This window comes from Argopecten irradians, chromosome 10 (assembly GCF_041381155.1).
Source record: "Argopecten irradians isolate NY chromosome 10, Ai_NY, whole genome shotgun sequence".
Classification (NCBI taxonomy): domain Eukaryota; kingdom Metazoa; phylum Mollusca; class Bivalvia; order Pectinida; family Pectinidae; genus Argopecten; species Argopecten irradians.
This window is the reverse complement of record NC_091143.1, coordinates 24,425,533-24,443,810: the sequence shown is the minus strand read 5'-3', so window position 1 is coordinate 24,443,810 and position 18,278 is coordinate 24,425,533. Positions and strand designations below refer to the sequence as shown.

The 18,278-nt window shown below is 36.0% G+C and overlaps 1 protein-coding gene across 3 annotated transcripts in view; it reads left to right on the top strand.

Annotated features, from left to right (window-relative positions):
- LOC138333460 (RNA polymerase-associated protein LEO1-like) overlaps positions 1-18,278 on the top strand; it is a 47,268-nt gene that overhangs the window by 13,136 nt on the left and 15,854 nt on the right. The window contains exons 1-3 of one of the 3 annotated variants that reach the window (XM_069281840.1): positions 4,895-5,094; positions 7,161-7,304; positions 14,861-15,667. In XM_069281840.1, the coding sequence (XP_069137941.1) occupies positions 15,473-15,667 (195 nt within the window). In that variant the 5' untranslated portion in view covers positions 4,895-5,094; positions 7,161-7,304; positions 14,861-15,472. Of the gene's footprint in view, positions 1-4,894; positions 5,095-7,160; positions 7,305-14,860; positions 15,668-18,278 lie in introns of those variants that run through there. The other 2 variants (XM_069281842.1, XM_069281843.1) reach the window with 2 other exon arrangements.

The following is an 18,278-nucleotide window of genomic DNA, read 5'->3' as shown; positions in this document are numbered from 1 at the left end:
GGAAGTAATGGTGATTCTCACCTCCTGTGATGTATGAAATGTCACGCAGACGACGATAAAAGTTGTTACAAGTCCATAATACCCAGCAATAAGGTCTTGTGTGTTCATACCCTAAGTGTTGTAGACTATATTGATAGTGGTTTGGTACATCAATATCTATTTATTGTCATACATATTTTTATCTATCATCTGAGCTTTTCTTTTACTTCAGAATAGTATAGGAATGAAGGTTTAGCTTGCCGTGAAAATATATAGAACAACTTCTTAGGTCGGATTATAACACTAACAAAGTTTTGTCGGAAATACCCGAGCAATCGTCTAAATATGGCGACACCTGTCATCACATGACACTGAAGGTTAGTGTTCCCTTAGCTACATACCACAATATGACCATGTGCTGATGCCCCAAGACTTTTAATGTGCCCCTAGACACCTGTTTTTCCATGACCCTTATTGTTGGTGCCCCCTACACACCTGGGTCCAGTTTCATGAATATTCTTTAACTTTAAGGAATTATTCCTTAGCTTAAAATTCTCAATAGAAAAGCATTACAAAAGTTAAGAAAATATCTTAAGTTAAATAGCCTTCCTTAAAATCTGTAATGCATTCATGTGGAGAATTCCAAGTTAAGGGATTCTTAAAGTTAAGGAATGTTGATGAAATTGGGCCCGCATGATCGTGACTTTTGATGAGCCCCTAGACACATGCCTTTATATGACCCTGAATGTTGGTGTTGCCTAGACACCTGTCCTCATATGACCGTGACTGTTGGTGTCCCACTGTATGCCTGTCCTCATATGACTCTGATTGCTGATGGGCCCCTAGATACCTGTTTTCATATGAACCTGTGTTGGTGTCCCATGGACACCTGTCCTCATATGAACCTGTGTGGATGTCCCCTAGACACCTGTCCTCATATGAACCTGTGCGTGGATGTCCCCTAGACACCTGTCCTCATATGAACCTGTGTGGATGTCCCCTAGACACCTGTCCTCATATGACCCCGTGTGGATGTCCCCTAGACACCTGTCCTCATATGACCCTGTGTGGATGTCCCCTAGACAACTGTCTTCATATGACTCTGAGTGTTGATGGGCCCCTAGATACCTGTTTTCACACAAACCTGTGTTGGTGTCCCCTGGACACCTGTCCTCATATGACCCTGTGTGGAAGTCCCCTAGATGCCTGTCCTCATATGACCCTGTGTGGAAGTCCCCTAGATGCCTGGCCCCATATAACTATGACTGTAGGTTCTCCTTAACATGTAATCCTTATTTATATGCCCCCAAATTACACTCTCAAATACACCACACCACATGTTTATATCGTTATTGATCGAAGGCTCGGTTCACAAGGAGCCTCCATCAAGATCAGAAAGGCAGATATTGCGTGAAATTTGAAACTGTCACGCATACAGTATCAGTGTGTTAGATGGAGTTCCAAAGGTGTGCTTTGCTGTGTTTCCATCTCGACGTCTATCCTACGCTTTAGAGCGGTGCTAATATATTAAATAACTTCTTCTCCGATTATTTCGCTGGAAGCCTCTAGAGAAGTCCATCGTTTCGACGGTTATAAAAGTAAGGGTTTTGTTTCTCAGTTCTGATAATCCTTTGCAATTTGAGAGGTGAGTTTTGCCGTTTTCATTCTGATTACTACCCTCGAAGGGGTTCAAAAGTAATGTCTATTGGCGATCCGTGGCGGTACACCAGTACTAATGTACAACGATATTATACCATGTAGGCTGGTAATATGTTATCCGATATATTCAATCCTACAGTGATCTGTACACGCCCTTTGTTTGGTGTATGCAACTCAATCTTGAACAGGATAACGCGTTGCTGTATTCGTACAATCCTCATCAATGTTGTATTCCGTATTTGCATATTACAGAGTTATCTGCCCTTGTGGGTAGGTATCAATTGTGACGTCATGTGTTTGCGAGCGTAACGTCATACTTTTTGTGATAAAGACGTGAATTGCGCTCACAAAATAATGACGTAACAATCGATACCTACCCGCAAGGGAGCTAACTCTGTAATATGCGGTAGACGGAACATACGGTAAAAAAGCAATACAATTGGTGCAACTATTCGAGGTTAACATTTCTTGCACGGAAATCGTTGGGATACTATTACCGCTGGAATATGTATGCTTAGTAGTGTACTTTATTTCATAAGTCATCGCATGTGGTCTTCAGTGATAGCTGTCCTAGGCTCGGTTATAACTGGAGCAAGGGCGTCAAGCCCCCATCAGTCAATTAACTTCAATGTTCCCAAGAAACCACTATGTAATCTAACAAGTTCTCTTCTAAAAAGCAAAATTGCTCTAAAATCTCATAACATTAGGCCTTCAAATGTTGATTTTTTATATTAGGATACAGGTAGTTAAATATGGAAACGAAAATGTGCATTTGAATGTTCATTTATATACCTTTTTACCTGAAGTAAGAAATATGATATAGTTATGTAAAGGCGATTTATTTTACCTTGACAATGAATATGATGATTTTGTAGGAATCACTTATTTTACCTAAAGTAAGGAATATTCTATACTATCGTTATGTAGAAATAATTCATTTTACTTCGATATGAAAATTATATAGGTATATATAATGAAGTATTTTGTTTTATCATAACAAGGCATATAGTTACATAAAAATTAAGTATTGGTTTTGCCGTAACAAGGAATATGATAGTGTTACGTAGAAATGAAGTATTGGTTTTGCCTTAACAAGGAATATGATAGAGTTACGTAGAAATGAATTATTTGTTTTGCCATAATAAGGAATATAATAGAGTTACGTAGAAATGAATTATCTGTTTTGCCATAACAAGAAATATGATATACAGTGTAGTTATGTAGGAATCATTGCTATAGTGCTTGAATACAGCATCATTGTGTAAAGGTAAAGTGTGTTTACACAGTCAACACGGTCTCGCCAAGCCTCTCCTTGACTTGGGGCGGCGGGGAAGATCAGATAAACGTTTGATGGCAGTATGACTAATTAATGTAAATGTTGCTGCCATACATAACCTCTCCGTGGAGTAGTGTACCTAGTACTGGAAGCACTGATCCGGGGTTGTAACTTACATTGTTACACTAATACATATGTACCTAGACCTCACAATCGACCTGAAAAAAGCGAGAATCTGTCTTACCATTTGTATCAATGACGATTTGGAGGAAATGTTATTTATTGTTGTTATTTCTTCCTTCCTTTATTGAAAGGAAATATATCAATTTAGACTTTCTTTCTCGCCCATCGTCATCTGTTTGAATATCGTCTTTTGTCCGTGGTCCGTCCTTCCGTCCATTAACAATTCTTATTGCCGCTATTTCGTAGAAACTGCTAAAAGGATCTTTCTCAATTGTAATGTAGGTTCTACTAGGACCCTAGTTGTGCATTTTGGGACCCATCGGTCAACAAGATGACCGACAGGACGCCATCTTTGAGTTTAATAATACGTTTTTACCGCTATTTCAGAGAGTACCAAAAGGATTCTTGTTGTACGGATCGACCCCCAACGTGGCCAACAGACAGCTAATCTTGAATTTTGATAATTGAAGTTTGTTACCGCTATTTCTCAGACAGCACTGAGGGGATCTGTCTTAAATTTAATATAATCCCCTTGGACACTAGTTGTGCATATTGCTTTTTGGGACGGATCGATTAGTAAGATGACCAACAGGGTGCAATCTTGTATCGATAACTGAAGTTTTTACTACTATTTTCAGAAAGCAAAGAAAAGATCTTTCTCAAATTGTATATCCGGTTTGTAGATGAAGTTTGAAAAGCTGAGAAAAGATCCCTCTTTACATTGATATAAACCATTATTTGGTGTGCATCTTTTTGAAATGTTGTCATTTAACACTGCAATTATTACATTCTCTGTCTTGTTTTCCTTCTTTTTTTATTGAAAATACGTAGAAATTAATTCGGGCGTTCTTTCTTTCTTTATTCTTTCTTCCTTTATTTCTATCGGCTAACCACAATTATTTGAATGAGAGTTAATATACTATAAAAGTCATCTTGTTTGATGATCAAACTAAAAGAGTTTTTAGGCCCTTTGTCATTTCATTGTGTCAAATGGAGAAATATGAATATTCCATGACTCACGTTTGCATAAATCAAAGAATCATATCTTTTGTTGATTCTGCTTGAGGTGCATTGGTTCGTAACAGGCGTTAGATGAATACATCCTAGTCATATATGGGCCTGGTGATGTGAACAAATTATGTATTTCTACACGAGGACCAAATATAACGTTACAATTATGAATCTATAATTAATTTTCTCTTTGTTTCTGGCTTTCTTATTGGCCTATTCATTTTTTTCATTCCACGATGAAGAAAAAATCCGAGAATGGCGCCGAAACCCGACGTTATTGTGACGTCACAATAGAAACATTGACTTTGCGTATTGATTTGGAAAAAATAATTTCTTGTAAAAAATCAATGGAATCGTACGTGTAAACGTATTTCATTTTATAAAGAAGCCTGGAAAATTAATTATAAGCATTGAAGTCACTATTTTTTAATTTCATCGGGTTATGAAATAAATTTTGTTTGCAAACTTTTGTGAGAATCTGCTACGCGGATACACACAGTTTGCAAACAAAATTTCTCTCATATCCCAACAAAATTAAAAAAAAAATGACTTCAATGCGTAAATATAGTTTAATGTTTTATTAGAGTAAACATTTACTATATATCTAAAGCACATTAAAGACATGAATAATCCCCATCTGACTAAGATTTATCATATGTTACTAGACAGGGACATCCACTGAGGTGTAAAGATAGCCTTCTACCCCCGCTTTATCTGGGTCTCGTGCTTAATAGAGCGGAAACACTACCGGTTTGATGTTTATTCTGCCTGATGTTAACACAGACGGTGATAGTCGCCTACAACCTATGTTAACAGTACTGTTATAAAGTACAGGCAAAAGGACGCGACAAAGATTGATCATTTACTATCGGTGTTTACTAACATACCGACATGCATATGACGAGAATGACGTGGGAGGTTCGGATACGTTTATGACATGTAACCAAATAGTATACAGACCGGCTTTCCTAGCCCTGGACGGAAAGGTGAGTGAGAGTAGTATAAGTTTGCTGAATGGTTGTAGCTTAAATCTATATAAATCTTAGGGTTTTCAGCGTTTGTGAATAACCCATTGTTAACATGTGATCGATTTTAAAGCGTCTTTTGAATAATGCATAAATAAATGTTAATCGTGTTCATCCAAGCGTGTCAACTATTTGCATCTATTTGTGCAGATTGTATGTAAATGCACTAAGACATCTTTATGTGACGATTATTACAAAGATTTGTTAAATGTCGACTAACCTATCACAGACTAACTTTGTTAGAAAATTAAAAACAAAATCGACAGTTATGACTAACTCAAAGGCTATTAAGGTTCGGTAAGAATGTAGTCGCTCTAAAACAATATAGGCTATTGTCTGATACCTGTAAGCATAATGTGGATTGTTCCGTCTTTACCTCACAAACTTTAAATATCGATTGTACTTTATTAAAATATAGAAAGCACTTTCAACATGTCGACAATCAGATGTCTGTGTTTGAATTAATAATGTAAAGTTGTTACCACGAGGGCTGGTATGCTTCGTTTAAGATGTTTAAAGCTACATTATCAATTTGATTGCAAGACATTGAAGCTGACAAAGTAAACCTCGTCTTATGATATGAATTAATCGTCACTTTTCCGCAGTTTAGAATACGAGTTTGCCGTTTCTGACTGACATTCTCAATTCAGTGTGTATGAAAATTTCAATAATCTTTTTGTAAGTTAAATGGGCGGTATGGTACACAAACTTGGACAGTGTAACGCTTTCTTAAACAGTTATATATTTCCGTGTAGGTCCCATGGGGTTATTATCACACGACTTTAAAGTGAATAGTCGGGCAAAGAAAACCAGTCTAAATGCGTTCATTGGCCTTCCAAAAGTTCTCACATATTAATACGACGGTCAAGTTCTGCTTAGTTTCCCAGTTCTGACCATTAAAGTAAAGAAAAGTTGAAAGCATTGAAAGCGAGCTGCGTGGAAATGTAACCACGGCTAGTGAGCCGGGAGGACGTTTAGAATTTCCATACTTTTAATTAATTTCTTCGTACGCAGACAGATTTTGACGAGATTTTATTTTTCCATTTCATAAGAAATTATACTGGATACATTCACACCGTTTTTACCGACTTTAGCCATCCTTGCCCGACTGTTCACTTTAAATATAATAGCAAATGTCATAACAAAGGGGCCACGTAACAAAATATTGTTTCCTGTCTGAAATATTCTTACTACCTTATAGAGCAGGACCTCTAGTTTTATTTTATAGCCCTAACGTCGGTCTCATTCATCCTCAACATGTTTCAAATATTTAAAGATATTTCTCGCATAGCTATGTGAATTTTTCACTTTATGTGAACACCGTATGTAGGGCAAGCTCGCCGCATTATTCAGGATAAACATGTACTATGTGAGAGAGAACGCGATACTAGCCCAATAACACTTTACTATTGTCAATGAGGCTTTTCCGATATGTGGCTACTGCATGTTGGAATCTGTAATATATATTGTCATATGTTATTTATTATATATGATAAGGCGTTTTTCATTTTTTGTTGTACAATACTTTTTATTTAATTACTTACGGTGTGAGGTTGGTAGATTTTTCAATTACTGTGTTCCTCCTTTCAGACATGAGTAGGAGAGCAAACATGTTGTATTATTGATAAAGGCGGGGTATGTTACACACGTAGTGGAATGACAATACCTCGCGACACAGTAAACATAGGCTGCTATCAGAGCAGCACCACAGTACCGAGTCTGAGAAGGCTCTTTGTTCGCTTAACCTGTCAAATCTTCGTCTGCAATACATGTAAACCCGGAAAAGGCTGTTTTATCAGATATGGTGTGATGTTTAACTAATACCTCTGTTCTTATGAAGTCTAACATTGATTGAAGTGAAGTTTTGCTGCTGGCTGTGAGCGTATTATATATACAATGTGTGTATTGATCGTGTATTTTACGTGTGATATATATTAACGTGGAAATCGTTGGATATATAAGAATCTGTTCCGTGATATCTGTGAGACGCTAGTAGTAGAGATTGAGATTATTCCTGTGGATTTCAGGAGACTGTACCAGGCGACAGGGGACTACTACAACTGTTACAACTGTGCCATGGGTTTAGGATTTCTGATTTCTGATGTATGAAGCGAGTATGGTACATGTAGTAACCTAAATCACCTCCAGCTTCTTATTGGCGTTGTTTTTATGTGAGTAAATCTTGTTCAGTTGATCAGTGTTCGATTTGAAGTGATGTATTTGAAGTGATGTATCTTTAATCTCATTTTAAATATGATTAATTGATGATTTTGTGGTTTTACGAGGAGGTTAAGACCCACTTAGGCCTAGTTCTAGCCATACCCAAGATTTAGGACTAACTTAAGGCCTAGCCTACATTAAGCACTTTGATGAAACGGATTTTATTCGGAAATGTAGTTACTCCCAACTAAACTTAGTCCATGACATAGACCATTTAGTGAAATCGGGTCCTAATTATGGAATGCAAATGATATATAAAGTTATTTTGGTTGTCAAGCTTTATGCCTCAACACTGATACAATATACATGTTAAAGGCCCACTACCTTTCCGAAACGGCTTTTAATTTTTAAAATGGGAATGCTTTGAAAAACATTGATAAAACAAGATCGATATATTTTGTAGAGTCCTAAAAATTATTAACTTACCGTTAATACTACATTTATCATCACCTTCTGAACGATTTGATTAAAATAAATAAAATTATTTTATTTTTCTTGAAAAACGCGGGTCGTATTATGTTTTATCGTAAATATTTTTTGTTAAATTCCGAAATTCAACACTGCACACTTATGTATAGTTTACTAAATTCTATATTTTTAAATGAATAACCAATTTCTTTATTAATTCCTTTGTTTGAGTCCTTCATTCACAGCATCTATGAGTGGCCTTGGCACTTTGATTTAATTACTTACGGTGTGAGGTTGGTAGATTTTTCAATTACTGTGTTCCTCCTTTCAGACATGAGTAGGAGAGCAAACATGTTGTATTATTGATAAAGGCGAGGTATGTTACACACGTAGTGGAATGACAATACCTCGCGACACAGTAAACATAGGCTGCTATCAGAGCAGCACCACAGTACCGAGTCTGAGAAGGCTCTTTGTTCGCTTAACCTGTCAAATCTTCGTCTGCAATACATGTAAACCCGGAAAAGGCTGTTTTATCAGATATGGTGTGATGTTTAACTAATACCTCTGTTCTTATGAAGTCTTACATTGATTGAAGTGAAGTTTTGCTGCTGGCTGTGAGCGTATTATATATACAATGTGTGTATTGATCGTGTATTTTACGTGTGATATATATTAACGTGGAAATCGTTGGATATATAAGAATCTGTTCCGTGATATCTGTGAGACGCTAGTAGTAGAGATTGAGATTATTCCTGGCGATTTCAGGAGACTGTACCAGGCGACAGGGGACTACTACAACTGTTACAACTGTGCCATGGGTTTAGGATTTCTGATTTCTGATGTATGAAGCGAGTATGGTACATGTAGTAACCTAAATCACCTCCTTAGCTCCTTATTGGCGTTGTTTTTCGATTTGAGTAAATCTTGTTTTTCTGTTGATCAGTGTTCGATTTGAGCTTCTCATTTTACTTCAAGTGATGTATCTTTAATCTCATTTAAATTAATATATGATTAATAAATATATACCGATGATTTTGTGGTTTTACGAGGAGGTTAAGACCCACTTAGGCCTAGTTCTAGCCATACCCAAGATTTAGGACTAACTTAAGGCCTAGCCTACATTAAGCACTTTGATGAAACGGATTTTATTCGGAAATGTAGTTATTCCCAACTAAACTTAGTCCATGACATAGACCATTTAGTGAAATCGGGTCCTAATTATGGAATGCAAATGATATATAAAGTTATTTTGGTTGTCAAGCTTTATGCCTCAACACTGATACAATATACATGTTAAAGGCCCACTACCTTTCCGAAACGGCTTTTAATTTTTAAAATGGGAATGTAAAACAAGATCGATAATTTTGTAGAGTCCTAAAAATTATTAACTTACCGTTAATACTACATTTATCATCACCTTCTGAACGATTTGATTAAAATAAATAAAATGTTTATTTTCATAACGCGGGTCGTATTATGTTTCCCGCCGTTGTCCTAAATACCGCGCGGTAGTTGATTATCACTGCGTCAGACGGCAAAACAGCGAGTTGACTCTCCACTGTTTTCATATATTACGCAGGCAATCTTGCATATGTTTGGTGTCGTAACCTTATTTTAGATCATCGGTATGCATTTTCTGGTGTTATTAATTTTTTTTTAAGAAATCTTTATATTTTGCTCCGGAAAGGTAATGGGCCTTTAAGTACGAAATAGCAAGCCAGATCTGATAACACAAACGTCGATGGTTGATAAAACATTTGAACATGTTATTAGCTGATAGCAATTTTCTTTGGTTTTTCATTGTAACTGTAGCTGGGTTTTTTTTTTGTTTTTCTTTTTTTTTTTTTTTATTTCGTTTGAACTCAAATACTAAAGTCATCTGCTCACAAATTAATTCCAAAGGATTTATGGTAAAACCTATGTGATTTGTTGAGTTTGACTTAATTTATTATCAATCTAAAGCAATTTCCTGTTGTATTCTCAAAGCAATTAATTGCGCTAATTCTTTATATTTACTCCTACTGTTTAGTGATGCAGTGGATCTTATTTCGTTTCATCACAGACTCTCTTGTCGCCCAATCACAAATCAGTTTCAATGTTTGCGGTGTCCATACAATTATGCCATTTATTATTGATCATTCGGTATTTTATGTACGTTTATTCATATTGTGACTCAACATATATATTTTAATGATACTATAACGCAGTCTCCAGGTGTTCAGATCACCTACAGTACTTAGTATGACTGTATCAGTTTCCCGGCATACGGTTGGTCATTTATGTGTTGGCTGTACGACATTTTGATACATCATCCTAAAGTTTTCATTGACACAGCCAATCACTCTCGAGTCACCATTTCTTAGTACATACCATCATGGCTTAGTTTTAGAAGTACGCGTCGTTTCAGTCTTCATTCTTGAGCCAAAGATTTCGGAACTCCCGGATGGGTAGAGGCTAGGACTATCGGTAGAATACCAGACAGTGCTACAAATTGGCCACCACGGCACAGCACAGCGGTTGGGACTTTTTCGCCGCAGCATAAAGATAAAGATTTCCATTCTTTCCTTTCTATAACGTAATATTCCATAAATTTGAAAATATGTTAATATTCGCTGCTTTGACTCGTCATCTTTAATGATGAGTTTATCGCTTCTTACATTTGAAACACATTTGGAATATTGATATATATTGTCATCCCCTATGCTCCTGTAAGCGTGCTTTAACTGTCCACGCAATTTAAGTTTAACTTGAACATGCCTACTGACAATGGCTATCTCATCATGCCTTATATATTGAAATGTAATTCTCCGAATTCGGTGTATTGAAATTCATCTACCCCTTTGAAACCGATATTCGTTTTAAAAACACAGATAGAAATAATCTAATTTGCTGTCTTCATGCAATCCTATAATCAAATTTCCTAACACCATATGAATTTTTTCCCGTGAATGTTATATAAATAATCCGATAGCTGACAAATTACCGGACCATCACGAGCGCTCTATTTGCGAAAAAGTGTAAAAAGGAATACTTCTATTTGACGTATTGACTAGGCCCAACTGGTTTAAAGCATGTAACGTGATACCAGTGACCTTTGACCATGTGTTACCGCTAGAGGCATGATGTTGAGTCAGTTAAGGTTGAGTGGTTTTTTTCTGGGCTTGCTCTCGATTTACTCTTCCATTATATCATGGAAAGTATTTACATTTTCTAAACTGTTATTAGACTAAAAACAGGCAAACCATTGCCGTTTAATGTTCTTGTGTTGTTTTGTCATGCGGTCGTTTAATATTTAGAGTCAATAGAAAGCGTGACAGGTTGAAGTAAAACAGGAGTTCCCGGAGAAAAATATTAACCTGACCGGCTGGGGACTCCGAAATGAAGGCTAGTGATATGATGGCGATACAACTTGATCCCAGGGCTACCTCGACTCCTTCATACAGAAACAAATTACCGAGCTAAATTGATAAGTAAAGTGTCTGTCATGCAAATGCTAGAGAGCCGTTCTTTACAAGATGTCGATACATCACTATACAGCTACAACAAGGAGATTGTATTTGAATGTCTATAACAACAAGGACAGTGTGTGTGTGAGATATCATCGCGGAGCAGAAATATCAATTTATATACGCAAATTGATTGAAACTCTCGCTTTACCGTCTTAAAAAGTAATCATAAACTTGGCTCGAGGAGAAAGAATAAATAGGGAAAAAAGAATGTCGGGCACGACATATTGGTTCGAGGAGTGAGAATGAATAGGAAAAACAGAAAGTCAAGCAGGACATATTGGTTCCAGGAGTGATAATGAATAGAGAAAAAAGAATGTCGGACAGAATAGAGACTTAATCAAGGATTACCACACCGATCTATGTGTTTAAACTATTTGTATAAAACCGCTATCAGTTCATCACTGAAGATATTGTATAATTTTACTTTTAATTAGTATACAGTAAAATAGACCTTCATGTCTATTTACCGTATATCATTGTATAGGAGTTTAACTTTAAATGTGTATGAAGTATAGTCTGTGTTTATCCTATTTTATTGTTTTTGCTTAACAGCTGTTATCCATAATTCCCGGAAAACAAAATTATGGAATGATGGTGGTTAACAATATATTAACACTATTAATTTGGTGATAATAGATGAAAACTGTGATCACGCATGATGTTCATCGTGAATGAAAAACAGGAAAACATTGTCATAGTGGTGGATGTTGTTTTGTGTATTGCTTTTAGTTGTGGAATTTTGAGGTCAGCCAGCACTGACGTAGTCCTCCTTCAATTTTACCTTCCGATCAGTAAATCATGATGTTTTACTGTCTTTGTCATGTGGATTGAAAAAGTTGCATTTGAAATTAAGGATACTTCATTGTAACTGGAGAGTTAGTCGATTTTTACCTACAACTTTACATGGACATCACAGATAATACCTTAAATCACCGAAACTCCAATTTATCTCAAACCATGCCTTTAATTGGGATTCAATTTTACAAATGTTGATTTTTCATTTCTATTGAATTCAGAAAAATTCCTTAATACATACACTTTGCTAAATCTAGCATTGTTGTACCTCTAGGCTGTCTGTCAATATCTCCGCTAGTCGTTGGCACTTCAAGTATTATTTACCTGATTTGACAGCACACAGCACGGTCGAGTGGAGAGTATACATGAGTTTGTATCTAATAAGCATACCTGTGTTTGTCAGGTACTTACTGGCTAACAATGAGGATATTACACTTCAGATGTAGACATAATTCTATCGGCTCTCTCCAAACTTACGTAACTAGTATTATACAAAAACGGGACGAACTCCTATGACCTTGGTTCATATAAGATAAAATTGACAACGTAATATTTCTTTTGAAATATATTTCAAGGAGAACTTTATGAGATTTTTAGATTTATGTCTGGTGATTATCAGAAAGACAACTTAAGGTCTGCACCAACAAACCAAACCTTGTACAGTGTAGCTTAAAGTTACAGTACTGTAATGAAAATTTTATATTACTGGTACAATACTAATGTACGGTTAAATTGACGTTTGGTTTTAAAATTGTGATATCGTTCATTCCATATTGCTATGGTGTTGGATGTGTTTTCGGTGACGAAAATGTGATGTTGTATACATAATCGTGATTTCAAATTTAACTACATAAATTACGACTGGTTGGATAATGCGAAAATAACATTGTTTATCCTTCGCAAACGTTTCCTTCAACGCCCAATCAAACGTCAAAAATCTTTTCAATATACCTGTTTATGAATCCCCATCAAAGGATAGCGTCTTTATGGTAAGTGATAGGTATCCCAGGTTACCAAGGCAACACGTTGTTAGAGAATAATTGATAAGGTCATAGGAGGTTTTGTTTGACAATATCATGTTTTCCTGCTTTAAAATATTACTAACGGATCGTAACAGTTTACTACGTATTATAACTGGGGCTTGTTTTCATAACAATTACCACACTATCATTCGAGGTCGATTTTTACGACATGACGGCCTAGATTCAGTTAATGATTATCGTATAAAATGATGATATTATAGTATTTTATCTATCATTAATAACTGTGTGTTATGTATCTAAGATTTTAAGATCTTATCGTGATCACATATACATACCGGTATGTATCATTATCCTTCAATGACTTAGCATTTTCCTCTGTACCATCGATGTAATTTAAGTATGACGTATCATATTCTTGATGATTAGATCATCATAAATCATTAGCATATAACATTGTCTTGTCTCATTATTATCATTAATTACAACGTTGCAAACAAATTTTTTTTATCTTTTATATTGACAAGGCGCTGTAGTATATTCTCAATACTATTGTACATGTTGTTGTGAGGTCATCTGACGTATATTTGCGGATTTTCAAAAGAGTTGAATGATGATTTTTCTAGTTATTCTTTATATTGTGCACATTATTCAAAATGTTAAATCACCCTACGGTGTAATTAATTCATGCACGAATAATTGCAGTATTATTGATTACTTTTGTTCACCTTTTGATGTTTATCTCTATGATAATGATGTTTTAAGTTGTTTTACACACATATGTATCTATACAAGTTCATTATAATAATCCACAAAATCCTGTTAAAATTTGTTTACAATATTTACATATATGGAAATTTCTTTACGCGGACACAATTTCACAGGATTGACTGTTCTGAACCGCTCTGATGTTTTACATAATTATGTATGGATAAAAGAGTAAAATCATTAAATATGTATTTCCGATAGATCAAGCGTAAACTTAGTTTGTTTGTTGTTCTTTGTGGAAAGTATTTAATGTACATTTGGTATAACAATAGTGCTATTGTACAACAGCTGTTTGTCCTTCGGTCAGGGACAGATATTTATAACACAACAGTCGTGTACTTCTATAGTCACATACAAATTTCACAACAAATAAAAAACTGGACGAGAAGTAGTACAGACCGTTCATATATTACATGTGATGGATATAAAAGTTTTGTTTATACGAGACCAACCAAGCACTGGTATGCTTTCTATATCCACAAGTACAGGAAGATTAAGTGATTTTATGATTAAATGTGTAAATTAAGTGATTCGAATGATTAAATAATTAAACTTAAAGTGATTCGGATGATTAAATGTGTAAATTCAAAGTGATTCGAATGATTAAATGGATACACTAAAAAAGTTATTCGAATGATTTACATGTAATTCTAAATTCATCATTGATTTATATAATTAACTATAAAGTTATTTGTGATTCAAAGATTTGAATGATTAAATTCTAAGACATCAGTGATTTCAATGATTCCATATATAGAAAGAAAGGAGTTTTTTGAAAATTAAAACAGGATGGTAGTAAATGCTGTGATTCAAAGTTAGTCATTTTGGAGTAAACGATGGTATTTTGGAACACAAGGCACTGTACTTTCTTGTCTATAATTAACACACTGACACGTCTCATCAAATTCACACCAATTGATGCCGTAGAAATATCTCCCACTGTCGGTGCCAACATTTACCAACCTAAAGATCATGCATACTCTTTGCCAACGACTATGTTATATGTTTTCCACATAACTTACACATTCTGTTTGTCTTTTTCAGTTACGATGTTGGCCCTATTTATGATAACGCTGCTCGAGCCTTATCGTCCATCCTGTACCATCGTTACTACTGAAGGTGAAGTGTGGCTTTAGCTTCAGCTAGACCGAAGACGAGACGTGCACCCAGGATGGAGTATGCAGAAGAAATGCACCGTGTCAACTTATAAAACTGGGGATTACTAGTTTAATAACCTACACCTATTGTGATTAACAGTTTTCTAAGTGATTGATATATTTCGAAATTTGTAACTATATTACATGACAAGGAATTGTATATAATGGTGTTAACTGAACGATACCTCTGCTGGGAGAAGTTTTATAACGAATAACATAACAGCTGTTTTACTGGAGAAAACAGAGTACGGTTACATGGATATACCATTACGTTACGTTGTGGATGCTTAGCTTAACAGCTCTGTGTGCATGGTCGAAATGATTATTACACCACTCGGATTCTGCATCAAGTTAAACAAAATCTCATAAAGGCGTGGGTCTAGTTACTAGTTTTAACACGGCTAGATAGTGCAGTGTGGTATGCGTTAGCGCGCGCTAGGGTTCGTCACCCGTGAATAACATCCAAGTGCAGTTCAAATTATTCTCCACAACAACAACAATGGCTGTTACCAGCCTTAACGGCACGGAGCAGACGATATCGGCCTTTGTGCAGGACATTATCAGATATGCTCGTCAAAAGGTCGAAGAGAGTGAAGCCGAAGCGGACATAAACAAAATGGAGGAAGGAAGTGATGGATCAGGGGACTTGACCACTTCCGGTCATTTGTGTAACGGGGACGCTACAGAAGAAGAGGTAAGCTTTGTCTTCAAAACAATACCACACACGCTCGCGCTCAGAAATGCGATACTAAGATACTAACAATATGCGTGTAACTCCATCTATAAACATGATATGAACACGCGTTAAATCTTGACAACACACCTGTTCTTGGAGGAGTGGGAATAGTATACAGTCACGAAGTAAGAGATAATCATATACTGATAAGCAACATCATAAAGCTGTCAGAGCAAGGGTATTTAATGTACTGCACTTCTTGTGTACATAGTGAATTGATTGATGTAGCTATGCTAATGACGTGTGTACCTATTGGGGGAATGTTTTAATTGGCCTATTTACTTCTCTGTGTATTATTAATATGGTCGCTTCCAATTTTACTAAGTAAGCAATAATACTTTCATTTGTTGGATTAACAGGATTCGTGGTGACATTTCAGCTTCAATAGAAGCACCCACCGCTGTCCTGATTGCCAAAATTAGCACCAAAAGTTTTAGATCGCTTTCACTTTTACTATGCGAAGAATATTATTGAGTATCGTACTCATTTGTTGTATTAAACATGATACATATTATAATGTCAGCTTTAAAAGAAGCACAAATTTAACCGCTATCTTGAGTTACAAAATAAGCACCAACTCTGTTATTCTACTTAGGTATCGATCATTGATACTTTCCACGTTTACTTAGCTGTAGTTACTGTGAATTTGCATTTATATATATATATATATTACAAAATTATCTACCCTTGAGGGTAGGAATTGTTTGTGACGTCATTTGTTTGCGATAGTGATATCATACATGTCAGTGAAAAGTTTAGCTTGCAAAATAATGACGTCATAATGGCTACATACCTGCACGGGAGGTTACTCTGTTCTATGCAAACACGTGAGAAGACTTCTCATTAAAGATATTAATCAATATTATCAGCAAAACTATGTAGTTTATTATAGATCTATAGAGGTCCCCTTTTTAATTTCCATAATACTAATGGTATCGTTATGTATGGCCAATGTCAACTTGTGCTAGTATCTTTTTAATCTTACAATGGATGGAAATAAAACCAATTCAATCACAGCAATGCATTTTAAAACTGTACTTCCATACCTCTTTCAAAATGAAATGTACATGTAAAATATAAAGTGATGGAAGTTAAACCATTGTATGGAATTTATGAGATCCCATCGGGCGAGAAATGAATTGACGTGTACCGAGACAGAATGCACACAATCTAGTCCTTCCATCGATAACACAGTTACATTTGACCATCTTCACCGGCTAGCTCCCCATCATCAGGATAATGAAGATGTGATCGAGCCTAAAATGTCATCAAAAGAAGATTTGGGTCAGAGCGGGCCCATAAAGTGAATCAAATTCTTCCTCGAGGGCGTGTTCTGAAATAGATTTCAATTTTCAGTGATGAAGTAGTCAGATCGATGATATCAAGTCTGGACTAGAATTCAAAATATAACAGCCAACTGTCTCCCTCTGTCAAATACTCAGTTCAAAAACAATTATATCTCCTGTTACGTACAGTATTGTCAGCAGATATCTGTGTGGTCACCAGAGAACTGCCTAGTTCGGTCAGGAATGTTAGGGTCACCCTAGAAATTTTGTATCCTAGTTCGGTCAGGGATGTTAGGGTCACCCTAGAACTGTTTTACCCTAGTTCGGTCAGGGATGTTAGGGTCACCATAGAACTTTTGTATCCTAGTTCGGTCAGGGGTGTTAGGGTTACCATAGAACTTTTGTATCCTAGTTCGGTCAGGGGTGTTAGGGTCACCATAGAACTGTTTTATCCTAGTTCGGTCAGGGGTGTTAGGGTCACCATAGAACTGTTTTATCCTAGTTCGGTCAGGGGTGTTAGGGTCACCATAACAGATTTTGCAATCCTAGTAAGGCTCACCAAAGCAGCCATTTTATAGAGCGGTTAATTAGAATCATCATAAATACTTTCACCACGTTTTTTTCCTTCTCAAGAACGCCTCCTATTCGAGATGGTGTCGTTTAACCATATTCCGGTAAACTACGTTTGTACATAGTGTATGGAGATCTGACCAACAAGTCATCTTGACCTTCCCTGAATGATGCAGCCAGCTGCAGGTTATCAACTTTCTTGGTACACTACAGTACTGATGACAGCATTGACATTTATATATGTGTATATGTAGAAATGCATTGACATTTATATATGTGTATATGTAGAAATGCACTGACATTTTAAAATGTAGGTTGTAATGCTGTGTTTTGTTGTCGATAGCTTTCATACCTGTGATGCTACAATAGAGCAGCGTTGAGATGATGTTAGATTGAAACCTAGCCGATAGAAATAGCATCCCCCGTATAATGGTGGCTTGTATCACGATTCACATAGCTGCGACACGTAACCTCCCGAGAGAACCATTCAGACACGCCACGGAAAAGCTAAAACAGACCTATAAAATATTTCATAGATTGGAGATAATATGAGTTTTATGATTGGTAATAAAATATTTCCAAAGATGAATTTACTAAAAAGAAGCGATTTGAGGGTTTTTTTTCAATTAAATATGGAAAATTTAGGAAATAGAATCATGAGTCTATTTTGGAAATACCATTTCTGATGATACTTTCCCCACTGACCACGGATG